The 27,688-nt window shown below is 49.9% G+C and overlaps 1 protein-coding gene across 1 annotated transcript in view; it reads right to left on the reverse strand.

The window, feature by feature from the left end:
• Positions 1-14,117: 14,117 nt before the first annotated feature.
• LOC114680909 (myomegalin-like) overlaps positions 14,118-27,688 on the reverse strand; it is a 199,198-nt gene continuing 185,627 nt past the window's right edge. The window contains 14 exon segments of the mRNA XM_028854083.2: positions 14,118-15,147; positions 15,790-15,841; positions 16,689-16,735; positions 16,961-17,099; positions 18,213-18,356; positions 19,234-19,460; positions 20,295-20,411; positions 21,383-21,613; positions 22,128-22,252; positions 22,809-22,884; positions 22,887-22,997; positions 24,562-24,681; positions 25,268-25,399; positions 26,090-26,341. Coding sequence (XP_028709916.1) covers positions 14,999-15,147; positions 15,790-15,841; positions 16,689-16,735; positions 16,961-17,099; positions 18,213-18,356; positions 19,234-19,460; positions 20,295-20,411; positions 21,383-21,613; positions 22,128-22,252; positions 22,809-22,884; positions 22,887-22,997; positions 24,562-24,681; positions 25,268-25,399; positions 26,090-26,341 — 1,922 coding nt within the window. The 3' untranslated portion in view covers positions 14,118-14,998.

Below are 27,688 nucleotides of genomic sequence, written 5' to 3' on the forward strand. Positions count from 1 at the left end.
TTCTCTTTAGTCCATTGTAGGATGATCCATTTTCTTTCCTGTTCACAGTCCTGCCTGAGCAGAGGAAGGAAAGGGGAACAGGTCCCGGCATTCATCCAGCACTAGGTCATTTGCAGGTCACAGATATGTCCCAGCTCTTAGCTCAGAGACGCCAGTCTATTGCATAGCTTCCCCGGCACCCCGTCCTTGGCCTCCTGCCCAGCCTGGGACTCGCTGTCACATCGGAGCCCCTCCCAGTCCTCAGGTGAGCTGGGGCTGGAAGGGTTCCAGCACCGCGAGGTTGCGCACGCGCCTCCTGGCTGCCGGCACATCCGCGGATCCTTCTCTTCTTTCTGCACCGGATGAAAAGAATTTAAACGCCAGCTAGCCCTTCTCAGCTTGGTGTTGGGTTTGAGCATTTTCAGCACATTTCAGTTTGTTGAACTCGGAGTTACGATTGAAACCAGCAGAGGCCGCAAGTTGTCTTCCAGTGCGTCTGACTGGGGAATCTCTTTAAATCCTAAATTTATACAAAAAGCTGAGCCTGGATTTCAGCGCCCCTGGTGGCTGCTCCCGGGCTGCGAGTGGGAAATCACTGCAGCTTCCTGCTGCCAGAACTCTGCGCCAGGACAACTCCGTTGGAGAAGATCGTGGCAATGTTAGAAGAGGATTTAAAGGAGCCTTTCCTATGTAGGTGCCTGAAGACATTTAAAGAATTGTTTTCCTGTGGTTGGAATTTGGGGTAGTTACGAAGTACTGAAAAGTATAAGAGTGCAGTCTGGGATCTAAAAGGAAATGGGAGGACCCAGCAGAGGTGGTTGAAAGAGGCGAGGGAGGCAAAAAGGCAAAAAGTCCCCTCCCCCAGATACCCTGGAGGGCGAAAATGCAAGTAAAAGACTTCGGCCCCTCGTAACTGGGTCAGTGTCTCTCTGGAATGTAAACTTCTCTGGGTACGGAACCGCTTAGTCAACCGGTTCTCAACCTGTGGGTCACGACCCCCGCGCGGTCATCTAAGACCATCGGAAAACACAGATATTTACATGACCATTCATAACTGTAGCAAAATCGCAGTTATGTCCGATGTGACAGTGAGTCCCGGGCTGGGCAGGAGGCCAAGGATGGGGTGCCCTATTGCGGTGTTGGGAAAGCAACGAAACAACTTTATGATGGGGGGTCACTACAACAGGAGGAACTGTATTAAAGGGGCGCAGCGTTAGGAAGGTTGAGAACCACTGCCTTAGGACCCCGGCTCCCCTCTCCCGGTGGTGGCTCGGGCACTAATAGGAAGCATTTAATTTCATTCCCATTGGCTCCTCGAGCTCCCAGTGGAGTCCCATCCACATGGCTCAGCGGATAGTGACTGGACCCTGCTCTTGTACCAAATTCTGACACCGGGTAGACACCCCATCCCCAAAGTCAGCTCCTGGAATCTGACGGGGTGTGGGGGAGCTGCCTGCTCCAGGACAGCCATCTTGGGGGTGTTCTAGCTTGCTTCTCTGTTGCTGGGATAAAACATTCTGACCAAAAGCAACTTGGGGAGGAAAGAGTTTATTTCCCCTCCTAGAATACAGCCCATCACAGACGAGAAAAAGTAAGACAGGAGCTCAAAGCAGAAGCATGAAGTAGAAACCATGGAGAAAAGCTATTTGCTGGCTTGCTGCCAGGCCCGGTTCAGCTCTCTAATACGGCCCAAGCACGCTTGCCTAGGGATGGAACTGCCCACTGTGGGCTGGGCCTTCTCCATCAATTAACAGTCAAGACAAATGATCCACAGACAAGCCCACGGGACAATCACATCCAGGCAATTTCCCGAAGGAGGCTCTCTCCTCTTGGTATGTCAAGTTGACCACCAAGATTAGCCATCACAGGAGGACATGAAATAAACACTCTGGAGTCTGGGACAATAGAGCCCTCTTCACCCCCGTGGTCTGCTTTCAACAAGCTTAAACAGCACATGCAGTTCACCTATATATATAATCTATAATATAATACACACCGTGCCATCGTCTGCAAGGGTGTGCTGGCCAGCAACTTCCCGACTATAGACCCCACCTAACTGAAAACCCCATTTCTGGGACCCGGACTCCTGAGGGACAGGAACCTGGAGATGGAGTTGTGGGTCACAAATGGTAGAGAGGAGCAGCCAGGACACCGGGATCCCCCCAGCTCCTGACCTGGGAAACTTCTCTGCCTCCGGAACCACGGGGCTCGGAGAAGAAACAAAGTGAGCTTGCCTTCAAGCCCAGACCGGCTTCACAGTAAAAGACTTGGGTTTCCGCTAAAAAGAGAAGCCCCACGGAGATTTGAACTCTGATCGCAGGACTCCCAGTCTAGAGCGCACACCATTACACCATGACTGATTCCTTAGTTGGCTGTAGGTATGTAAATCCATTCTTGGCCTCCAAGAACTTCCTCCTCAAGTGTTTATCTTTGTCAGACGGAATCCAAGCACGACAGATACACAGGAGTCGTCGCCCCTGCTCACGTCCTCGCTGCCTGTTCTTTAGGTTTGTATCTCCCGGAATGAGATCAAATCCTTTTTGGGGACCGGACACAAAGAAGGGCGTTTTAGGGCTGCCAGTACGGCTCCTATCTGGTCCACGTTGCAGGAGCTTTCTGTTCCGAGGTAAAATTCCTGCCCCAAGCATTCCTTGCATTTTTTTTTTTTTTTAGAAGTTGCCGGCATCCCATCTCTCACACAGTCACTGATGATGCTCCGAGCAGGATCGGACTTCACTGGATCCGAGTCTTCCCTACCCGCCTCCTTCTCCCTCCCCTCACCCCCAATTCCTTTTCGGGTCTTTTATCTCCCACTTGGCTTTCTTTCTGCCTTCCCCTTGTCACATTCTCCACAGCTTCGTCCAATCCAAATGTCTGTCCTCTTACGCACTTCTCTTTTTCCGAGAGAAGGGGGGGAAGGGAAGAGGGAGAGAGATTCAAAGCAGGATGGGCTACAATCTGAGAAGGTGAAGAAGAACGAGAGTCCCTTGTCCCGACCTTTTGGGTGAACCTCAAACAGGCAAGATCCTGCCAGGAAAGGTGAAATCTACTCTCAAAAGTTTAAGGAATTTTCACAACCCTGGAGTCCGTCCTCTTCCTTGCCCGCAGAGTCCCAGGGAGCAAGGGTAGGGGCGCCCCCTGGCGGACAGCTGGGGGCAGCGCACAGAACGCGGCTTCGCTTGGGCTGGTCCCCAGTGAGACCCGCCCAGAGGCTTGTGCAAAGAAAAGCTAGGGTTGCCCTAATTAGAGACGAAGGTTGGAGGAGGTGTAGGCACTCAGCTAGCTCTGGTCTCTTCTCTCACCTTCAGGTGCCCGCAGCCTCCGCGCTGCTGTCTCCCGGGGGCCCTGGCAGCCTCTGGACGCCGAATCCCCATGATGGGATGAGCCAAGAGCCGCTCCCAAGAGTGAGAGCTGCCAACCCCAAGAACGAAAACGACAATGACGTGATGGGAGTGGAGGCCGCTGCTGCTACACATCACGCTGTGACCTCGGTATGCTACATACGACCTCCAGAGTGGTGGTCGAGAACAGACCTATGGACTGGACCTAAGGAGAGAACGGGAGTCCCTACGCACCCCACCCCCACTCCCAACCCAGCCCTCTTGTTCTCCTCTTTTCCTCTTCTCACTCCCGGAACCACTCTTCCACCCGCGGTGGCCTCTCTAACTTTCTTGCTTCACATCGCCCACGTCCTCATCCGACGTGGTGCTGGGTGGGAAGCACGTTCCGCTTTCAATAGGGCACCCTCTACATTTTCCAGGGAAATTTGGTTCAACCGCGGTAGGGAGGCTTTAAAGAATACACACTTTTGAAATACACGCTCTCCAATGTGGGGACTCCTCGGTATTAAAACTCAGAAAGACTAAGTGGGAATCTGTTATTTTAATATTTGCTTATTATTTTTTATTTGTGTGTAAGAAGATGTCAGGTTCCCTGGTGATGAAGTTACAGGCAGCTGTCAGGCACCTCACGTGGATGCTGGGAACTGAACGCTGGCTCTCAGCAAGAGCGGCAAACACGCTCAGTGGCCAGCCATCTCTTCAGCTCCCTTAGTGACATTTTTGATCCCCCAGGAACTCTTTCATGGAACACCTCCTGGGTGTTCTTAGGTGCCAGGCCCTGGTCTCTCCCCAATGCAGAGATCATGCATCTTCTCCCCTCAGTCTCCCCGTTCCTTCAATCACAGCATCAGCTCGAAGTAGGTGGCTTATACAGCACCATATCAGAAGTCCGTAATCTCGTTAGAACCATTCATATCGGCAAAGTAAGGTGGTTTATACAGCACCATATCAGAAGTCCAGAATCTCATCAGAACCATCCATATCGGGCGTGGATGAGGTTTTCTGAGTGTATGTTATGGTTCTGTCCTGGAGAGGGGCAACTTTCTTGCCTGCAGCTTCCTTTCTTTCTTTCCTTCTTTTTTTCCCCCCCACTCGTGAAGTCCAGTCTGACTCCAGAGTCATTGTGCAACCGAGGGTGGCCTTGAACTTTTTTTAATAAAAATGTATTTATTTTTTATTTTGTGAGTATCTACATAAGTTATAATGGATTAAATGATTTTAAATGTTTGCAATGAAAATAGGAACAGAAGGTGTTGGGGGGTAATGGGGATATGGAGCTAAAATCATGGCTCTCAGACAGGCAAATGATTGAGAAGCCACTGCCTTTGTCCTCTTGGAAATAGAGCAAATCAGTTTCTGCTTCGCTGTTCTTTTTCCCCTATCCATGCATATAAAAATCTCTTCTAAGTTAATGAAGCTCGGTGGGTACAACCGCTGAGCCCTTGTAGCGTCAAGCATTGGCCAGTCCATACTGAAAGGAGACTGAAATTCTTATACTTTGGTTGTGAGCCTAGCCTTTAATGGCTGAGCTGTCTCTCCAGCCTGAAGTCTGAAATTCTAAATCCAGCAGGCATCCTCAGCAGGTGAGACGCCAACAGCAGGTACCACGAGCCCCAACCTAGGAATGGGAAGGTGGCAAGGAACACTTGAGACAGTGCTGGACTCTCTAGACCCTGGAAACCTGGGACAAAAAGAACCTGAAGACTCTCCCAAGACAGTGCCCCACAGTTGAAGGTTGGCAAGTGGTATTCACTGGTCATCATTAGAGAGCCACACAGGGAAGAGCCAGAAAAGCATGGATGATACAGCATTGGGTGGTACAATGGCTGTCCTTGGTTACCAACTTGACTACATCTGGAATTAACTAAAACCCAAGGGGTTGGATACACCTGTGTGTGGGGGTTCTTAATTAAAATCATTCAAAATGGGAAGACCCACTTTTAGTCTGCATCTTTTGAGGTGGGAAGATCCACCTTTAATCTGGGCCGCACCTTCTAGTGGCAGCCTATGTGAAGGGCATTCATTCGTCTTTCCCATTAAACCTCTCTAGAAAGTTCCTTCAATGGCAAACATGGAGGTGTGTCTCCTAGGTGGTTCTAAATACAGCCAAACAAACTGAAGAGCAACCACCATATTCTGTGTTTTTCTGAGCCAATGGTAGCATTTTAAATGGAGGTCAGGAACTTCTCTAGAGCCTCATTAGGTATATCTGCAAACCTGTCAGGATGCAGTATAATCGAAAGACAGGTGGGGTGGGAGAGGCCAGCTTTCAAGTCTGGTTGACCCAGTCCTCATGACTTCATGTCGGCATATATGGTCAGTGACCCACAGCCACATCTGCTCTACTCACAGCTCAGGTAAATGCAGCCACTGAACTCGGAGCTTTCCTGCTGAATACTCATCTCATAAAACCCAGGGAACCTGGAAGCCGAGAAAGTGAAGCGATGGTCCCAAGCCTCACCCTCTTCCTGCCTGCCTCTCAGGCACGATGACAGGGTTTAACATGGAGGGTTGATTCAACCGATTGCTTTCAAGCACCCAATCATGCCAGGGCCTCCCAGCGTGGTTGTGTGCTGTGGGATCACGCTTTTGTACACTGGTTTAATAAAATGCTGATTGGCCAGTAGCCAGGCAGGAAGAATAGGTGGGATAAGCAGACAATGACTGCCTGGCTACTGGCCAAGCAGCGTTTTGTTAAACCAGTGTGCAAAAGCATGATTCCACAGCAGTTGTGTGCTGTTGCTGTGCTTGCACACATAGAGTGATGGGATCTCCGAGGGATCTCCCATTCTCCCAGATCCACCTGCTGTCTTATGTACAGTAGGAACTCGGGCAAAGGTGCATACTGCGCCTACATACTTCACCTTAGGGATTTCACAGTGAGGAAGGCAAGGAGACCTGTAAATACATAGTGCCGTTGTGATGGTTTTAATGCCAACTCACCATTAGCTAGAATCACCTGCATAAGGAGCCTTGACTGAAGATCTATCCTGGTTGCCTTGATTATATGGGAAGATCCATCCCGAGCATGGAAGTGCCTTCTGGTAGCAGCCCAGATAAGGAAGAGTGTGGCAGAAGGAAGACTATCTGCCCTCTGCTCATCTGGCCTTTCTACTTGCCATCAAGTTGCTTTACCACATTGCTGCAGCTGCCAGTTCCTTCCTGATATCAGAACGAGCATTTCTGAACTTCCACCATGGACCAAGGACCTACTGCTCTCTAGGAACTCTTCAAGTATTGGTACCAGATTGGGATTACTGAGGCACCTGTGGTGACTGAAGGAAACTGGCCCCCATAGGCTCATAGGGAGTGGCACTCTTAGGAGATGTGGCCTTGTTGGAGGAAGTGTGTCACTGGGGTGGGGCTTTGAGGTTTCAGAAGCTCAAGCCAGGTCCAGTGGCTCACTCTCTCTTGCTGCTGACCTCAGATCCAGATGTAGAACTCTCAGCTACCTCTCCAGCACCATGTCTGCTTGCACACTGCCATGCTTCCCACCGTGATGATAATGGACTAAACCTCTGGATTGTAAGCCAGCCCCAATGAAATGTTTTTCCTTTATAAGAGTTGCCATGGTCATGGTGTCTCTTCACAGCAATAGAAATTCTAACTAAGACAGCACCCATCCTCAGCTATGGGTTCTCAGTCCCTCAGGTGAGAGGCAGCTGTGGTTACTATTTTAGTGCAAGCTGAACTAATAAATTACATATGTACATATATGTATTCATCCTATAGGTTCTGTTCCTCTAAAGAACCCTGACTAATGCCAAGAATATTCAAAGAAAAAAGCCTGTAAAGTACAAGAACTCTTGTAATCTATAGGTCTCCAGGACCCACCCTCTCTAGCATAATTAGCATTCAAAATTATTGTGTAGAGCCAAGCACTTACTTTTGAAGAATTCAGGAGACAGTCCCATAGCATATCTGTCAATGTTCTAATAACCTTTTATTCACTGAGTTTTAATTATGTATTTTCTGTAGTGGAATGTCCTTCTGTAGGCTATGAATGTGTGTTGCTCTCTTTGGTTGATAATAAAGCAGCTTGGCAATGGCAAGGCAAGATAAGTTTAGGCGGTACAATCAAAGTGAGGATGGAGATGAAGAAGGGTGGAGTCAAGGGAGCGCCAGCCAGCCACCATGGAAACAAGATGGGTAGGAAATGAGGTAACCAGCCACAAACCATGTGGCAAAGCACAGATAAGAAATATGGGTTAATTTAAATGTAAGAGCTAGCTAGTAATAAGCCTGAGCCACTGACCAAGCATTTATAATTAATATAAGCCTTTGAGTGGTAATTTGGAAAGTGACTGGCAGGTATAATCGGGCATATGGGACAGAAAGCTCTGCCACCGGTTACATATAGCACTCCAATGTGACACATGTACATCCACATAAAACCTGACAAAGCTTAAATAAGATTCTAGACTCACAGGAACGGAGTCAAGCATGACTTCTTGGTAGCTGTCTTTTCTCTGGTGGGCTGTTCGCTGGCAGCCAGCAGAGGTACAGCTAACTTAGAAGATGGTTTTCTGGCTCGGTGCTCACAGCAAAAGTGGGCGGCTCTTTTAAGAGCCACTTATATAGTGTTTATGAGCAGCCATGGGACACGTTACTCGGTGATGGTGTGGACCTAGAAACTTCCCAGAGCTGGAGTGATAAACATGGCTCTCAGAGCTGGCAGGAAAGGTGCCTCCACCATGAGAATAGACTAGACCTGGGGCAGAGGAGCTAGCACCAGCCTGCCATGATCTAAGTTACACAGCAGTTTTTTGCTCATGCAGACAGAAAAGGTTACAGATGCAAAATAAAGACAAATTCAGACAAAAAAAGAAAAGAAAAGCCTCTAAACAGGTTACAGTGTGTTTAACATGCATAGGCTTGGGAGAGGAAAGAAAAGGGGTAAAGAAAATTCTTAAAATAAGTCATGTAAAGATGGAAAATGCACAGAGAGTCTGGATACTTTATGTTATTGCATTGTCTTTTATGTTTGTTGAGGAAGGAGCAACAGCTGCTAAGAGATGTTTGATTATTAGCGTTGCTAGATTAATCTAACTTATATATTTTAAAAATGTCTTGACTCCAAAATTTAAGTCAAAAGATATGTTACTTTGGGAAAGAGGTTCTGCTTTTATTACCACAGAAAATAAGAGGCTGTTGATTCATTCTGGGTTAAGGAAAATCAGGTTTGGTTGAGGAAGACCCCCTGAAAATTCTCCAATAGGAATGGATGGCCCAGATGATCCAACATTTCAGAGTATCTCTCTTGCAGTTTCCTCTGAGTTCTGCATCCAGAACAGCTTGAAGGCTGCTGGCTGAAATGATCCAGCCTCACAGACTACTCCAATCAGGACTTGACCATAATCCTGAATTTTTTTAGGGTCCCCCAAAGATTACCAACATTCCCAATTAGTGGGAAGTAGGCTAGAGAACTACACCCACCCAATGTTTGTCATTGTTTGAGGGGGTTGTTTACAAGTTGTTATGGATAATGGTCAGGAAAAAAGCTGAACAAAGGAGATTAGATTCAGGGATATTGTTCTGAAAAGAAAAACAGGGGAAATAGAAATGATAAGGTAAAAAGGTAGATTATTGAATCTACTTTAATCCAAAAACAACTATTAATCCTACATATTTTACATTAGTATGGATTTTGGTTTATTGGTCAAAATTTAAAGTTAATTTTGTTGTACTGTATGTATATTTCTACTCTTACTTAGGGTGTTATGTTTATGCAGCTCATTAAAAAATGTAATGTATATTTTAGAATACAGATTAATAGTCATCTATAATAATCAAACTTACAGGCATATTAGTGAGGTTTTCTAGGTATACAAAGGTATGTTTCAATTAGATAGGTAATCTTAAAACACTTCAAAGACCTACAGAATATCGCATTTAAAATGTCTTAAGAACTAGACTTTTCTTGACAGTGAGACATGTCTGCTCCTGGCAGCACCAATTACTTCAAAGAGGATGATGGGCATCAAAGAAACTCCATAAGGAGTTTGCTTTCAATGTGGCAAGGCTAGCCATTTGGGCAAGAAACTGGTCTTGCCTGGATTGCCTAACAATATGCTGTATAAACTGGACATGTAGGACCCATAGGAAAATAACTTTGCCAAAACAAGATGGGATGGCCATCCAGGTTCCTGCTTCACAGAAGAAACGGCCAGACATTCTTCAGGACACCGAGAAAAGCAACTGATGAACTTTGCCAATATAGGTGAGACAGTCCCTCAAATTTCCTGCTTCACTAAAAAGTCTGCCAGAGACTCTAGGCCTATAGACTGAAGATAGATGCCCCAATGTTACAGAAAAACTTAAGTGAGTATCCAAGCAGCCAGATGTCTCTGTCATTTCTAGAGTTTTAGAAGTTGCTTGCAATGCACTTCCTATTTATTCAGGTAATAGTATATCCTTTTGGGGTCCTCCTACACAGAGTTGAGGACTAGATAGTTATAGTTTTACTTAGTTATGATAAAAGGTAAATTAGATACAAAACTTTAGACTCACCAAGATAAGATAGATACTTGAGTGTTTTCTCTAATTTTGTCAAATACAAATAGAGACTAGATATTGTAACTGCAATTCTTTCTTGGTAACTGTTGTTATATAATTTTACAATGTTAAAGTTAAAACCTTTCTTTTTGACTAGACAAAAAGGGGGAAATGCAGTGGAATGTCCTTCTGTATGCTGTGAATCTGTGTTGCTCTCATTGATTGATAATAAAACAGTTTGGGCCAGGGTGAGGCAAGATAAAGTTAGGCAATCAAACTGAGGATGGAGATGAAGAAGGGTAGAGTCAAGGGGATGCCAGCTAGCCACTGAGGAAGTAAGATGTATAGAAAATGAGGTAAGTATAGATAAGAAATATGGGTTAATTTAAATGTAAGAGCTAGCTACTAATAAGCCTGAGCCATTGGCCTAGCATTTATAATTAATACAAGCCTCTGAATGGTAATTTGGAAAGTGACTGATGGGTATAATCAGGCATACGGAACAGAAAGTTCTGTCACTGGTTACAATTTTCCTTTTTGTCTTACCTTAAGGAATTCAATTTCCCAATTGAAGCTCAGGCCTGATTTCTGACCCAGTTAAGGCAGTGAAGGGAAGGGAGAGAGGCCTCCTTCTTCCTCAGTCAGTATTTAAAGGACCTCTTCACCTGGGGTGACCCCGACAGCCTTCAGTTAGGACCACCGAGAGCGACTAACAGGGGCACAGGGTAGCTCATCACCCCACCCTAAAACTCAGCCAGGTGAAGTGGCCACAGGCCTTCCTTACCCCACTCTGCCTCCAGGTGCCCAGCTCATATGGCACTCCCCCAGGCAAAGGACCTTGGTCCAGCTCTCCTGTCTGCACTGTATCTGGAGCCTCCAGAGACCAGGCCTGACTGAGTAGGAGGAAGAAGAAGCAGCCTGGGTAGAGGCTAGGGTATCCCTATTCCTGCCTCCCCACCTGCTGTGACTTGGTGTCTGGACAGCAGGCAGTGGTCTCATTGGAAGGAGACTGTGATGTGGGAAGCTCGTTAGAATGAACCAAGTCTGGGCTAAGTTCAGAGGTTTCTAGATTTCCACATGCTGGCTGAATTGTGGACAGGAAGCTGATTCGTTCCTTCTTTTTCCTCATCTCTGAAATGGTTGATACATGCATCGCACAGAAGCCGTAGCATTCAGATAGGGACTGCCCGTGGGTGCACTTTCAGAGAGAAATGGTCCCTCACGGTGGCTGGCTTGAGGACTTGAGGCAGGGGAACCTGATGGTGGGGTGGGTAGGATATTGGATATGCTGGATGGCTTAACAGATAACACAGTTGTGCTCTGATCAAACAATAGCCAGAGGTCTCGAAGTGGCTCCACTTCACAAGGCTGTGGCCTACCTGAGCCTGAACACAAGCTCTATGCTGTGAGGCTGGGGGTGGAGGGAGGGTCGTATTGAATGATCCCGGGGGCTGACGTAGATGGTGATGAGGAAGCGTCTCTGGGTTCTGGGAAGCAATAGATGCTCAGGGACTATATGTCAAGGTGAATGACTAGGGAGGGGTTTACACAAGGACAGCTCACAGGGTTAGAGCAGCGGAGGTTTCAGATTCAAGGGTCTAGGAAGACCTGCTGACTGCAGGGACCCCAGTGGTGCGACCAAAGATGGCCTGGCCTTTCCAGCCCTGGCAAGTGTTTTCCTTGTGGGGCTTGCGGAGTGAGTCTGACCCAGGGGACCAAGCAGTGGTGGGGACTGCATGCCCTTAGTCACCTGTCCCCTAGTGAGCTGAAATCCAGAGGTGTGCCCGATCTCCTTTCTGCATCTTTGGCCTGAGGTCACGGAAAAGCAAATAGATCAAAACCAACAACAACAACACACACACACAAAATAACAAAAACCCCACATTCAGTCTACAGACTTTTGAATCCTTTGAACACATTAAAAAAGTATAAACTTAATATAGTTAATATTCTTATGCTGTTGTCAATATTTAATACTCTTGGAAAGGCTTTTATTAAAATTGAATATATTTACAGTATATCTACTCTGATATACTGTAATATATATGTATATGTATATACATAATGAACTATTGTTCCGGTAAGCTATTAGTATATCTGACTTTGCATTGCGTATTTATTGATTGACTGATTGATTGATTGATTGGCTTATGTATGCAGATGGGCATGCATGTGGAGGGCAAAGAATAACGTGAGGTACTCAGTTCTCTTCTTCCACACTGTGGGTCCTGGGGCTCGAATCAGGTTGTTACGATTTGTCAGCAAGTGCCTTTACCCACTGAGCCACCTTCCAGCCCAGTAGTCTATCATTTGAGTCACACTTGTGTGTGTGTGTACGAATTTGGTGAGAACACTTTGACCTAATGTCTGCATATTTCGAGTGTGAAAACATTAACTACAGTCCCAGCACTGTCCTTTGGATCTCTAGCACTCACTCCGTCTGTGGAACTGAAGCTTTGTACCCGCTGATGAAAATCTCCCCCTTTCCTCCAGCACCTTGCCCACGGGGACCAACATTCTACTTCCCTGCCAAGTCAACATCCTTAGATTGAGAATGTCGAGGTCAGAGGAGCACTGGGTGTGCAGGCAGTCACAGAGACACATTAGATCACGAGGCTCTGATCTAATGAATGGAACTGTTCCTCAATGGATTCATAATATCATGGCCTTATTGGGAAAGTGGCGAAGGGTAGGAGGTAGGGCCTAGTTGGAGAAAGTGAGTCACTGGGGGCAGTCCCTTGTGGGCATTGGATCCCCTGGAGCTTACACGGAAGGTGGTTGTGAGCCGTCATGTGGGTGCTGGGAATTGAACCTGGGTCCTTTGCAAGGGGAGCCAGTGCTCTTAACTGCTGAGTCGTCTCTCCAGCTCTGATGTCTTGTTTTAAATGATGTGGTGGTGGTGGACGTGTGCAGAGCCTGCAGCGACCAGAGGTATTGGATACCCTGGCGGTGGTGTTACAGGCGGTTGTGGCCCACGTGACATAGGTGTGGGAACTGAACCTGGGTCCTCTGCAAGAGCAGCATGTGTTCTTAGCCACTGAGCAATCTCTCCACCGCTGCCTCTGGGTTTCTTAGTGATGGCTTGTCTTTCATATGCTTTTTTTTTTCATTTTAACTAGGCAAAGAATTTTATTAACCCCTTTCCAAATTTTCTTTCCAGGCTTCTTCAGCTTAATTGGCTGCAAAGAATTAATTGTGTCTAAGCAAAAACTGAGCTGCAGAGTCCAGGGGACTCTTGGGCTTAAAAATATTGGAGAGCTAGATTTTATCAGATCCCTAAACAAAAGAAGTTTACAAAGCAGTCATGCTATAAAATAGCAGCTCCTGTGACTTCGGCAAGTGTCACCATCTTCAGAAGTCAGCTCAGTTCAGTTTGCCTTGTCCTTAGGAGGCTCCTCAAAATTCCCCACCAGATCTGGAACTTCATCATCATCCTCTCCAGCAGCGAATGGTCCTTTTCCATCCACAGACCTGGCAGAGCTTCACCAGTCTCCTTACTCTAGGCAGACCGTCTGGCCCAAGCTGATGTAGAATGCTGAGAAGCATGAGTGTCGGCTGATTTGTTAGCGCATGCACGGCCTGTGACGGTGAAGGTGTGTGCCATGATGGTGGAGGTGTGTGCCGTGACGGTGAAGGTGTGTGCCGTGATGGTGGAGGTGTGTGCCGTGACGGTGAAGGTGTGTGCCGTGATGGTGGAGGTGTGTGCCGTGATGGTGGAGGTGTGTGCTGTGATGGTGAAGGTGTGTGCTGTGATGGTGAAGATGTGTGCCGTGATGGTGAAGGTGTGTGCTGTGATGGTGAAGGTGTGTGCCGTGATGGTGGAGGTGTGTGCCGTGATGGTGAAGGTGTGTGCTGTAATGGTATGTGGTAAAGGTGTCTGCTTTGATGGTGTAGGTGTTTGCTGCCAGAGACGCCTGAGTTTTCTGGTTGTTAAAATGCACTACTGTTCCTTTTTTAGTAAACATGTTCACCTCTTCAATATCAGGGCTGTTGTTCACCCCTAACTTCTTCAGGAAGAACTGAAGTTGTTTATCGTCTGCTGTGTCTGTTCTGTGAACCACTTTCTTTCTGCAAGCAGTTCCTTTCCCACCAAGGCACACTTGTGCCTGCAGTTTGGCAATGTTTTCCTGGGTCATGGGAATGGGACCTCATGGGGAACTAGAGTTCATGCTCGGGGGGCCTCAGGCAGACCAGCTGAGATGAGGCATGCACACATGGGGACGCCAGACAGCGGCACGTCTTCCATATTCTTATATCCTTATTCTAGGAGCTGCTACAGACATGAGAAGCAAAGGAAAACAATTTCTTTATACACAGTTTGCTTTAATAGCCATCTGAAAGACTGTGTAGCATCCTCCCACCCACCTGTCTGCACACTATGACCTTTGACACCTGGCCATAGCAACATATATATCTATATTATACATTTATACACACACAGCCACATCCTATGAGCACTGTGAAGACGCACAGTCTTCAATTCAGAACAGGCCTCGCCATGGCATTAAAAGAGGAGCAGGTGTGCTGTATGCTTTAGACATTCAACGGGCATGATGTGGCCGCCAGTCTCCAGTTCCCCCGAGGGGAGTTAGGATTCCAGGGGACAGCACATTTAAGGGACGCCCGTTCAACTTGAGATCATCTAGGAAACAGAAGGTGCTAGGTTAAGCGTGGGGCACCCAGAAGTCACCACGTCTGCTGTGTAGACTCAAAGAACTCTGACGTGGTGTTGCAGACCAAAGTACTACCTGGCTTGGCCCATAGGGCTGGCCTAGATTAAGAGTCAGTTTGCGAGGGGACTTTGCTGAGCCCCAACACTGTCCAGCAGGGCACTGCCACTCAATTCGTGTGCTTTTAAAACTGAGGAGCTTCGGTGTTGGGACCACACACCCCGTTTTGTGGGTGTCGAGGTCCTACTTCCCCTGAGTTGGCCATCTCGAGGACAGACGCTGAGGCAAGAACCGTGATGAGGAGGGTGCCAGCGCCACGGAGGCTGTTTAGAAGCAGAGCCGCGAGGCCGTCTATGCAGTCTACGTCAGTTTGGCTTAGTGCTGGGCCCAGCGGGCCTTGGCTAGTCATATTCACTGCTGCCAGGATGCCACTCTCGCCTGCCTGTCCCGTGGGGACACGTCTCTGAGCCCCTTTCTGGACCTCCAGCAGGGGAGGTGTGGGACAGACATCCCTCAGCAGATCGGCAGCTGCACAAGAGGGGGGCAGGCCCGCCCTTCCTGCTGCTGCTTTAAGGACTTGTTGTGGCTTCGCTTCTTGTGTGGCTCCTGGAAGACAAGGGTCACAAGCCTGAAGTGCACGGCCGAGCCCTTAAGGATTTCACCTGCGGACAAGGGGAGGCAAACCTCGTCAGTCAGCGGGAGTGGTCAGCCCCTGCTGGAGGCTGGAGTCAGAGGCAAGTGTGCTGAGCAGGCAGGAGCCTGAGAGCTGGTTAGGAGGACAAGCACAGGGCCGGGGGCGCCGGCCCGGAGAAGCTCCCGAAGCCTAGATTAGCTGGAAGCCTTCCACACTCCTAGAGTCTTGCCTCTCACGCCGCTGTACGCTGAGCGGCCAGACCCCATGGCTCTCCCTTCAGGAGTCGGATCATGCTCCAAAGCAAGTGGTCTGAAGCAAACAAACACAAAAGAAAGACACCCAAAGTGCCTTTTCTATCTCTCAAGAAAAGAAGTGCTGAGCCGGAGGTGAGCAGACACACACTAAGGAGCCCACTCTCTGTAGAAGGGGAAGACGTACAGCAGGAAGTCTTCCCGGTAAGTGCACGTCCCTGTTGTCAGTGGGGGCGAGTTGGCAGGGCCTCGGAGATAATCTAAGATGAGTTCTACCAGCCAAAGCCACACAGCCAGTTAGTGACAGGCCTGGGGCCTCGCTTAGGCCCAGGCCCGTGTCCCTCCCCCACGGGCCCTAGGAACTAGAGAGGCAAGCTTCCACAGGCTTGGGCCGGCGGTGCCGGAGGCGGCCGGGTTACCTTGGCTGGGACGGGAATATGGCTGCACAGAGGGAATCTTGTAAGTGCAGTGCTACAGAGGCTCGAGAAAGAAAGGAGAGTATCAGAGAAGAAACGGGAGTGAGACCGAGGCCAAAGAGCGAGCTGTCCGGCCCAACCCCACGCCGCGCAGGGGCACTGCCGCAGATGGGGTTAGGAACTTTCTGGGCAGCTGCTGGGCTGCTTTGGCGGCGTCAAGTCCACGTTCAGAGAACAGTTTCTGATCTTTAAGCCCCAACCACACACACCAAGTTTTCCCTCGCCCTGCTTCCCGGGGAAGGTCCGGCACTTATAGCATTTGAGAGGACGGTGGAGAATGTCTACTAGGGATAGAGAGTCTTTCGCCTTCGGGGGCAGTGTTTATCTTCAAGTTTTCTTCTAGATCAAGGAGGCTACATAAAGATTTTAAAGACAAGGGTACACCCAACCTCGCAGCAATGGTAGCCGGGTCAATTTGCAAGGTTCGGTCTACTTTGATTTTTTTTTTCCCACAGAGCCCTTGAGGAAACTCCAGTGCGCACAAATGGCCTCATAAGCAGACACCCAATGTCTCTGCCCTCAGGAGGCCCCTGTGCTGTGTTTCCCCAGCTTCCTCACCCCACAAGAAGGACAGAGAGCTACGGTACAGGGAGAGAGGGAAATAAGATGAGGGCAGGCAGACAGGCAGAGGCCAGGGAGGGAGGGAGGGAAAGAGGGAGGGAGGGAGGGAGGGAGGAAGGGAGGGAGGGAGGGAGGGAGGGTGGTCTCTGCTGAGGAGCCACGACCTACATCGGACCAGAAACCTCTTAGAATGTCAGAGCTGGCCAGGGGCGCCACAGACAGGATGGTAGCTGGTGGCTGAGGACAGGCTCTGTGGCCCAGGGCTGCAGCGTCGTCCTTACCTCTAAATTAGTCCGTGCTTTCTTCAAGACAGCATGGGTCCTCGTCACTGGAAACAGAAAACCTCCTCACAATGTGGGAATTACCAGCTGAGTCCGGCTTCCTTGGCACATGCATCCTAAAACACGCTCTCTGCCACTCAGTGTGGTCTATCACTTCTAGCCACCCTCTCTACCCACCATCACCCCTCAGTCTCTCCCCTTTCAACATTCCTGAGTCCCTCTGGTCACGTGTCTGGAAGAGCCCTCCCCGTGTGCCCTTCGGGGACACCTACGGTGGTTCACGATGTACTGTTCCATGCTTTTCTTCTTCTGCTTGGCTGTCTTCAGCCGCTCATTGGTTCTCTGAAGGAGCTCCTCCTGTTGGGACACTTGGGCTCGCAGGTCCAGGAGTTCTTTCTCCATCAACTGTCCCTGGGGAAGAGGAACAGACTCAGACCACATTCACAAGGCTGCACACACCCTGTGCTTTTTAGCTCTTCTGGTCAAGCAGAGGGCTACCATCTTCTTGGGATTTTGTATTAAATTCCCTCCTTTAAGACCTCTCAAACCTTAGCGGGGCAGTGGTGGTGTACACCTTTAACCCCAGCACTCAGATGCAGAGGCAGGCGGATCTCTGAGTTCAAGGCTAGCCTGGTCTACAGAGCAATTTCCAAGACAGACAGAAATATGCAAGGAGACCCTGTCACAAACAAACAACAACAAACCTCTCAAACCCCTGCTGGAAACAGCTGAGGACCAGGCCGCCAGAGAGACATGGAGAAGCCAAAGCCTGCCAGGGAAAGCCTCGCTCTAGGCTAGCACCAAATCCCAACCAAAAGCAAGAGCTCAGTTCAGCCCTGTAGAATTTCCTTAACTCTTCATCTCAAGTGACACTTAGGAGTTCAGGGATGTTATATCCGAAGAGATGGGACTGACCAGTGGACAGTGGAAAGTTTGCAAGTATCTGCCACTGTGGAGACATGAAAGCTCCTTGAATTGTCATAGCTGGGTCCACAGCCATCAGTACCAGTTATCTGCAGCTGGAACACCTCTGTCTAAGGTCTGCTGACCACAGCCTGCCGGAGAGGCAAGCAGACCCAGGCCTGGTCTAGAGACACGAACTTTAAAAACTGTTGAGATTCCAGAGAATGGCTAAAAGAGGCTCTCGTGCTATGATCTTTTGGTCAAGTGAACCTTAGAGGTGGAGGAAGAGTGCCATATTGTCAAAAGGTCTCTCGATCAGCTTAAATTTCAGGGTACAAGCCCCAAGAAATACCTGGATTCTGGGCTGATTACGTCTACTTTCCATGTTTTCCTTCTCTCTGATGTCTCATCAAGAGTTGGAGGGTGGGAAGAGAATGTGTGAGAACTGCCACGAGGCAGCCACGATGGCTCAGGGGTCTCCCTCCAGGATGTTCCACAAAGATTCTGTCCACCCCAACTTGCCATATAACCCCTGACCATTAAGAAAGCTGAAGGAGTTGAGAGCAGGGCCAGACTGGCATGGAAAAGGTAGGTTTTAACCAGCCGAAGACAGCCTCTTACCGCTTGGCCTACCAGTCCTGGACCGTGCGAGCTTGGCAAGGCTGCTCTCCAGAACATGGTGAGGAGGGATGCTGACTCGTCTAGGGTGTGGTTCAGAGCTCTGGCGCTGCTCTGCAGCTCACGGACACTTTTGGCACCTGGTACCTGGGAAGAGAGGACAGGCAGCCATGGATGTCACTGGAACTAGGGCATCCCATTGCTCCAAGCTCAGGGCTCAAGCTTCCTGTGTGAACACGCCCAGGACACAGGCCTGCTGGAAACCCTGGCTTTCCCTTACAGTTCCGGGACAGCGGGTCCCTTTGCCTGGAACCCTTCTCCCAGGATGCCCTACAAGCTTTCAGAACTCATTCTTGTGTGGCATCCTTTCTGAAACTGCACCTTCCTTGTCCGTGATGCAATCACAGAGGACAGCTCCTCACACTGTGCCTGTGGCACCTTATCGTGCACACCGACAAGGAACTCTAGCTTGCTCTTCAGTAGTGGGTCCTTGTAGACAAGGCTGTCCTATGCAAGCATCCATGGGTGGCCAGTTTCTCAAACAACACCATCACTGGTGCCTGTTTCCTCTTAACTACTGCGCACACTGAAGAGCTTCGCCGGCTGCCTCCCCTCCTCGGCTCGGTCTGAACAGGGAAAGCTGCACTATCAAGTTTACTACCCTTCTGTGTACGCAGGTTCCCGTGGATGCCTGCCCACCGGACTGACTTTGATCTAGACATGGCCTTCTGCCAGCATTCCTATTACAGATAAGCGACCGAAGAGGATAACATAATGGCCTGGTCCGTCAACATTTTACAAGTGCTCTGTTACAAAGCACGGGGTCTCCGGGGGTTCTCAGTCCGAGTATCAAGTCAGCCTGGTCTGTCGCCGAGTGGAGATGGGAGACAGGAAAGAAAGGTTCTGGCTGGAATAAACGTAAGTCACTTCCTCAGCGACTGGGAGATGTAAGCATAGACGTAATGATTGTGCAAAGGAGGTAAAGTCAGGGGGAGAGAGGCCCCCAAGAGCGTCAGGTTCTTACCCCTATGCCCTGAGCTTCAAGGCCAGGGATGCTGCACACTGGCCTCACAAGAGACAGGATCTTTTGGACCAGCAGCTTGCCTTCCCTGATCTGCTCTTGCAGAGCACTGTAGTCATCAATATGGCCAATGACATGTCGGCCATGCTTGTGGGCAAAGGAACCATCAACAGCATTGCCCTCCAGCTTGGGAGGGTTCTTCATCACTGCAGAATCATCTAAACCCAGCTCTGAGGAGGAAACACAGACAGGGTCCACTGTTAGACGTAATAACAACTTCCGGTACTCTGCTCCAAAGGGACAACGAAAGAGGCAAGAAGCAAGTCAGCCTTCAAAAATACAGGATGGTAGAGTCCACAGAGCACTCTAGGTCCTACGTGTTTATAACCGTCCTTAGGTCACTGTGTTAGACACGTCATACCGTGTTGTGGTAGTGTTAATTGTCACCAGCCAGAATTTGGAATTACCTGGGAGGTGGGCCTCTGGGCATGCCCGAGGCGAATCATTCTGATGGCATTAGCTTATGTGGGAAGACTCATCTTAACTGTGGGCAGAACCATTCCCTAGACCGGGTGTCCCGAGCTGGAGACAGTGAGCACCAGCACACATGTGCTCACTGCCTCTGATTCTCGTGCCAGATGCTATGTGACCAACTCCCCTAAGTTCCTGTGAAACCTGCAACAGTGAGCCAGCAGCAGCTCACTTACATTGCTCTTCTCTGGAAACAACAACAAAATGGATACTGTGACATTTTTTCCACTGGTGAAACATGCAGGATACAAACTATTAATGAAGACGTTTCTGGGTAAAAGAGGAGCCAGAAATCAAGCAGCAGAATACAGAGGAGTCCCGCTGGAGAACAGAGCGACAACAGAAGAAGAAAGCAAAACCAGAGTGGCAGGCAGGGAGAGTGTAGAAAGAAGGAGGAAGGCCGAGGACCGCGCAGAGGCAAGAGACGGAGAAAGGCCTCTGGACACAGGTGCCGCAGGCACACAGGCCAGCCGAGGGCCGTTGGCATCAGTCACGTCCCATCACGATCTGAGTCTTCTCCTTGCTATAGTTACCATTTGTCCTGGTGTTGATGGCAGGGTCTGAGCCAGGAGCAGAGCGAGAAGAGCTGGGGAGGCCCGTGGCTGGAGAATTCAAGCCAACATCCCGGACTGGAGGAGACACAGCTGAACCTAGGGGGCAAAACAGGAGCCATGTCAGGTCCGCCCACATGCCGCACACTGAGCCACGTGGTGCATGCGTAGCCCGAGACAGACCTCAGGCAACCAGCACCCAGAGGCCATAACACAGAGATCCAGCAAAGCACTCGGCGGGCACGCCTCTGCGGAGGGTGTGTTTCAGAAGAATGCCATGTCTAGCTGAAAACGTTGGTAGATATTTTATAAGCCCAATTTTGGATATACTTTGCATGTAGTATCTAGTACAGTGCCTTGAACGAAATGTAATTGTACATAAATGTTCACGGTATGGATGTTAAAATGCTGAGTAAAGGCAGAGAGAAAGGCTCAGTAGGAGAACATTTGCCCCAGCACTGAAAAAAAAAAAAAAGTTTACCAAAGAATGACGAGGTTCATAAAGGCTTCAGTTCAGCAGTCTGGTTATCATTCTGTTAGTGCAGCAAAGTCTAGTCACCTGCTCTTGAGCCTGATTCCTCCCTAGGCTCCTGATCCTGACTCCTAGGCCTAGGGACCCTTGCTTGTCTATTAAATGTCTCAGGACTCCATCTTCTCATAGGAAATACAGAGATGGGGGAAATGCCCTATTTCAGTGAAATTGTATATTTGACGACACCTGGTAAATTCTAAAGCACGACATAAATATGAAGAATCAATCCTGATTGACAATTATTGAATGCTACAGATAACCACACAGGCTATATTTCTTATCAGTCCCATTTTCAAGTGGAGTAAACTAAGGGTTAAACATCTGAGAGTTTAAATACTTTGCCCAGAGCAGATAACCTGTAAGTAGCAAACTTGGGAGTCTGGAGACAGGCCTGATCCTGAGTCCCTGGTTGTCACTCGGGAGGCCGTGTAAAAACATCTCCCGTCTCTGCCTGAGGCGGCAAGGCAGTTCAGCAAGAGTGCCCTTGTGCCACAGACACCTCGGCGGGCAGAGGGCGCTGCTTCTCCCTCATCCTCACCTTGGAAGAGTGGCTGTGTGTTTGCAGGCTCCACATTGGCTGAGAACTGGCTAACAGAGGACGGGCTGAGATCGGCTTTGCCAGCCCCACCGTCCAGCTGCTGTTCCAGCTGCAGCCGCAGACCATTGTTCACTTGAATGCTCTGCTCCAACTGCCCTCTCAGCGCTCGTATCTCCGCCACCAGGTAGCTTAACTCACTGGGGACTTGGTGGCAGGAATCCAGGTTGCAAGCTGAAAGAGGAAAGAGGGGGACCTAGGGTCACGGAACCACGTGTTTCCACGTATCAGTAAGAATGCTGCTCTGTGGCATTCCTGTCTGCCGAGGGTCGCACTGGAGTCTCAAGGGCTTGGCCACCCACCTGTGAGACAAAACCGCTCTCATACAGCACCAGGAGCAGAGCTAGGGGGCCCCTGACTTCATTCTGCTCCTCATGACGCCAAGTCCCCCACAAACTAGCTGTACATAAGATGTGGCCTCACCGTGTGGACATCATATCTACACCACCATGGTCTCAGGTTGAGTGGAGGCTCTCAAGAGCCTTTGCTCTACAATTTCCTTGCATAAAAATGATTCCACCAACTCACCTGCCTTCAAACCCATGAGTAGCCTCAGAGCTGGGCCTCCTCATTCCATAGTTCTACCACTGATGCTTTTCTCAAGGGCACCCAGGCTTTGACCCAGCCGTTCATGTCAACAGTGCCTCACCCTTGGGCTTCACAGAGAAGGGGGAGAGGGTCCTCATACCTTTCAGGCCTGTCTTAGGAGTTCCACAGAGTGACTCATAGATCTGGAGCTCTGACTGCAAGGAGAGGGACAGCTGCTGCTTTTCTTCACACTGTTGTTGCAGGAAGGCCAGCTTGTGCTGCAGCCTGCCAGGGAGAGGCAAGGGTTCACTGAGCCATGTCGGGGGAGAGGAGCCGCGAGTCGCCCTCTGCCTGGGGAATCTTAGCCCCAGCTGTCAACTCATGGGGTGGGCTGGCCAGGCCATCACTTTCACTTAGCAGAGTCTGGGCAGGTGAAGCAAGTCAGCCTGAAGTCCGAGCACTAGCTCCCTTTGCTGGCAGCAGCGCAAACATCACAGGCTCCTCGCGGGCCCTACCGTGCCCTCCTTGCTGACAGGCAGACACTGCGGGCATAGCGACTTGCAGGTTATGGAGAAAGTGATGTCTGTTAGGGGAAGCATGGGAATGCTCTCCTGCCCATCGCTGACAGACGGACACCTTTGCAACAGGACTTCATCTCTACTTTGTAGCACCCAAAGTTATTCCTCGTGCCCAATATGGAGTCTTCCTTTGGCTCTAAGCCAGCAGGGTGGCAGGAACAGCTGAGGGGAAACTGAGTTTTCCAAAGGAGGAAACTACCGTTTTTTGCCAATATCACGTCTGCACTGAACGTGGGTGCGTGCCTTGTCAAGACCCCGCCTACCTGGAGTCCTTTTCCTGGAGGGAGAGCCTCTCCTCCCGGAAATGCAAGATCTCTTCCTGCTTCTCCTGCAGGTCTCCAGCAGCTGCTGCCGCTCAGCCTTCTGCCGCTCCAGCTCCTTCTCCAGCTCTTGAAGCTGGGACCGAGAGGAGAGCAGAGCCTCCTGCAGGCGGTCCACTTCCTGGGAGTGTCCTGATGAGCGGGAGACAGGGGTCTCTATGTCACCGCCTAAAGCTCGGTAGAGAGTCAACCCCCAAACACACGTGAGGCCAGGGGAAGGAAGGAAGGTCCTGTGTGGGTGAGCAGTCCGCCTTAGGGGACGCCCCCATACTGGGGGGTGTGGGTCTCTTTCATTGTGGTGTCTGGCCCTCTGTTTAAGCACACCCGCTCTTGCCCTGAGGGAGAGCAGCATGTTCCTAAAGCTCAGTGTGTTCTAGACACTCAGGCAGCCACTCAGCTGTCCACCTTCAGTCTTATCAAAGACCAGCGCTGATTTCTTGTTTATGGATTTTAGAATATATCATCATTTTGAAAATTGGGACATTTTGGTGTTTTCTAGCCATGTGACATCTCTTTGATCAGAACTCCTTAAACAGGGACTTTAACAGGGACTCTTCATATGAGGCTAGTCCTTGCATACAAGTGTACTCATTTGGGTGTCTGGCTGTTTCTCACTAGGGAGGCTGTTCTCTTCCCAGCATGCACTGGTAGGCTCTCTGCCTCCCCCTCATCCTTCAGCCCTAGTTATCTTCCCCAGCAGGGGCTTTGCCTCTCAAATCTTCTTGTACTGGAGTAGCTACCTTAGAAATATCTCTTCTTGCCTTTTGCCTCCACAAGGATCCCTTCATTCTGGACTTAATCCTTTCATATACTGTTCTTAGCCTTTTAATAGCTGTTCAATAGATATTTGTAAATAAAAATCATGTGTTACTAGTCATACATTGAGTTAATCAAGTCAATGAATAACTAAGGTAGTTTGCCTCCCAGGCCACATGGGAAATGATGCCCACTCATAGGTGACCATTAAGTAGGGTTGGGAAAGTTCTAGAGGACATGGAACCATAGGAGGACGGCCAGAGAGCAGCAGGAGGGAGGGATGTAGTGAGGAGGCAGGGGACTGGCAAACAGGACCCAGACAGCTGCCCACATCTGTACTTGTCTGGAGATGCATGAGAGAATACAGACACATGCTTCCTGCTGCTGTGGATCCCAGTCACTGTGAGCAGGTGGAAGGGGGCAGATTCCCAAATGGCATGGCAGCTTGGTAGACAGCCAGCTGGATCGATATGGGTGGGCTTTCAGAAGGAACGGGCTTCCTAGAGCCATTCAGTCCCAGAACCTCAGGGTTGAGATCTCTTAGGCCAGTGGTTCTCAACCTTCCTAGTGCTGTGACCCTTTAATATAATTCCTCATGTTGTGGTGATCCCTCAACCATACAATTATTTTTGTTGTTATTTCATAACTGTAATTTTGCGACTGTTAGGAATCGTGATGCAAATCTCTGTGCTTTCTGATGGTCCTAGGTGACCCCTGTGAAAACATTGTTCGATGCCCAGGGGGTTCACGACCCACAGGTTGAGAACCACTGTCATAGGGACTAGCCCTTTGTAGGTAGATTAGCAATGTAAATCTTGGATTGGTAAATCTGGGTAGCTGTTACATCAGCTTCTCTTTGCTTCTCCAATTGGTGATTGTCATGGCCAGGGTAGAAACAGACCTAGGGAGAGCTGTAGTTTGTGATTTTTGCACAACCCACCTCTGGAAGCATGACTGAGCTGAGCCTGCAAGCTTTGGTTTTCTTCCCTCAGGGCTCTGTTCTCACTGTAGAGCTGAGGCATGGACTCCAGGCCCTGACTGTAGAAGTGGGAGGTGGAGCCTGTCCCAGAAAACACACACATATGTTCCATGCAACAGATGCTTTTCCATTCCCTCAAAGATCTGCTGTCCTGACCCAGCAGAAATCTCTGGCCCTCAAGGCCTGGGGTTAACCTGAGCACAGTGGCTGGTGCTGAGTGGCACCCAGCACATGCAGGCACTGTGACTGTGTAGGAGGCGTTTTCTCCCTAACTGGCTGGGGTTGCTGTGTAGAGGCAGCAATTGCATGCATGAAGGGTGACCTCCAAATGATGTGGGGGGGGCGGGGCAGGGCAGAGGTGGGGACTAATGGCCTCCTAAGTGAAGTGGGTGGGGTGGGTCTTCATAGACCTGGCTCTACTGCTTACCAGCCAGCTACATATAAGCCGATTAAGGGCAAGAGGCCAGATCTTTGCCTGAGGAAAGTTGGGCTCTGAGCTCAGATACCTCCCACAATACTGTGGGACAGTCAAGTGAAGTAACGAGTACCAGTGCTTAGAAAACTGGGAGGCTCTGTCTTGGGACATTTCCCATCATCCAGGACAGAGGCGGCGGGGCCTTGCCTACCGCTTTCCCGGGTGGTGGAGGTGAGCCTCTGCCTTGCCTACCGCTTTCCCGGGTGGTGGAGGTGAGCCTCTGCTGCAGCTGCTCCCGAAGCCGGTCATTGACACATATGGACTCCTCCAGGCGCTGGCGCAGGTTCCGGATCTCACCGAGATGCTCTTCCAACAGGTCGGCCCCTGCAGCCATCCCAGGACAAGGCGGAAGCTAGGACGCTGGTTGCTAGGGTGGGTGAGCTCTGCCAGTGGCCCCTCAGCCTGACCCTAAGGTCCCCTTCCCTCCGCCCACTGTGCCCTTCCACACGGGCAACCTCGCTGAAGGAGGTGTGGGAGCAGAGGGCGGCCCTCTGCTAAGGAAAGCCCACTGGCCCCACCCACGGTGAGAGGGAGCTGCCTATCACTTAGAAAGTAACTGACAGCTCTAACTGAGCCCGACTACCTCTGGGCAAGGCGTGTCCACCCTCGGGTGTGTTTTGGGGGGTGACAGAGAAGACCTTACTGCCTTTTTCCAGTCTCTTTATTGTTACTCAACAGTTTTTTAGCAAAATCCATCCATTCCCACTTAAAGAGAAGGCCTAAGGTAAAAACCACGTCCTCAAGCTACAGGGCATGCTTCCCTACCTCACTTTTAGCAAGCCAGGAATAAGGAGGCCCCTTTATGGATCGAAGAACCCAGGAGAAGAAGCACTCTTGGGTTACAAGCGGACCCCTTCCCTTTGGTCTGTCTCCTGGAAATTCCGTTTTTTACTGTTGGAACTGAGCTCCACCACATCCTGTTGGCCTCCTTAGTTACAGCCCTCCACTTGGTGTGACTGGGTTTTTGTGCACAGGACATATTTAAGGGGTGATCCTGTCAGTTCTGTGCATTACCTGTGGGTTTGGAGTTCAGCTGGTACAGTGAGGAGCCCGACGACAGGTCCCCAGAGACGCTCCCTTTCTGAGGCCTCATCGTGTCCCACTGGCCGCTGCTACCCAGGTAACCAGGCTCCGGGATTCTGCCCAGCTCTACGATGCCCCTTGTAGGAGAGTGGGACTGAGCGGGGTTGAGGTAGTGGGAAGAGCTAGCTTCTGGACGGCTGCTCAGCAGCGTAGCTGTGGAGGAAGGAGGAGCCACGCTAATACCTGGACAGAAAGAAACCAGTGAGAAACCACTGGGATCAGAAGCCAAGAACCAGTAAGGACATTGAGACTACTGAGAAGGGAGACTAGTGGTGGACAGGGGGGGTGGGGGGGATGTCAGTCCCTCAGTCATCGCAGGACGGCAGTTAAATGAAGACTCAAAAGCTCAACCCTCTGCATTTCCTAGCATGAGACACCAAGAGGCAAAGGATAACGAAGGATCTGAAAGACGCCTGTGTACACAAAGGAAAAGCCCAGGGCGCCACTTCTGCGTCCCTACTGGTATATTCCTCATGATAGAATCCAGGAAAGCTCTGGATGTAGGAATCATCCCAAAGTTAGGGGTAAAGAATGTGATGAGCTATCTGACTGGGCGCACCCACAATTGGGAGCATCCGTTCGCCTGTATTAGCCGTCCCCCAAAGCTAACCATCAGTCAGTCTTTCCAGAGGAGATGAGGTATAAAATCCAGTTAGATGTTTCCAGATTGAAGAACTCTTTGCTTGGGTTGGGAAACCCCTGTAAGGAAAGTTGTGATCTGGATCCCCTCCACAAGATTTGACAAACTACGGTGTGTCATCCGACCTTAAAGAATCATCAAGCATGTTCCAAGGATGGTGGGTGGGACCTCTCCTTTGCTAGGATAATGCTTTCAGAGACCCCAGGAAAGCAGAGACCCCTCCTTGAGCCCCGTAGGCAGAGGCAAGAGTTCAGGTGATGTCCTCCGTAGCCTGTTTCTGACCTCCCTAGGGAATGAATGTCTAAAGGAGGGTCCCTATGCAGAGTTTTGTTTTCCGCTTCTGTTTTTCAAAGCCCAGCACAGGAGGGTGGGTGCGTGCCAAGAGAAGCACAGCAAGGCTGGTTTCTTCCAACGATTACCAACACAGGCGAAAAAGACAGGCAGCCCCCTCTAAGCAAACAGGAATGAGTCCATCACTCCCTCCAAGGCCTTCAGACTCTGAGCAAGGATTAGTACAATGAATGGCCACTGCCCAACTTTTATCCTCAGTTATAACTGGTTCTCAAATTGGGCTACATGCTAAAATCACCTGAGGAAATGTAAACACACACACACACACACACACACACACACACACACACACACACACACACAAAACAAAAAAAACCCTCCCGAAACAGTTTTATACACAGAATCCTTCTAGTCTTTCCCTTCCTAAAAATCTGCTGACAACCATGGAAAGATAAAGGAAAAGGACAGAAGGAAATGAAAGCCCAAGAAGGTCATGCCACTTGGACATGCGGCCCGTTTGTCGGTGTCAGAACTGCCGGGGGCGGGGGGGGGGGACAGCTCTCGGTCATGAGCACTAGCCCATCTGCTGGTCTCGAAGG

Source organism: Peromyscus leucopus, chromosome 6 (assembly GCF_004664715.2).
Source record: "Peromyscus leucopus breed LL Stock chromosome 6, UCI_PerLeu_2.1, whole genome shotgun sequence".
Lineage (NCBI taxonomy): Eukaryota > Metazoa > Chordata > Mammalia > Rodentia > Cricetidae > Peromyscus > Peromyscus leucopus.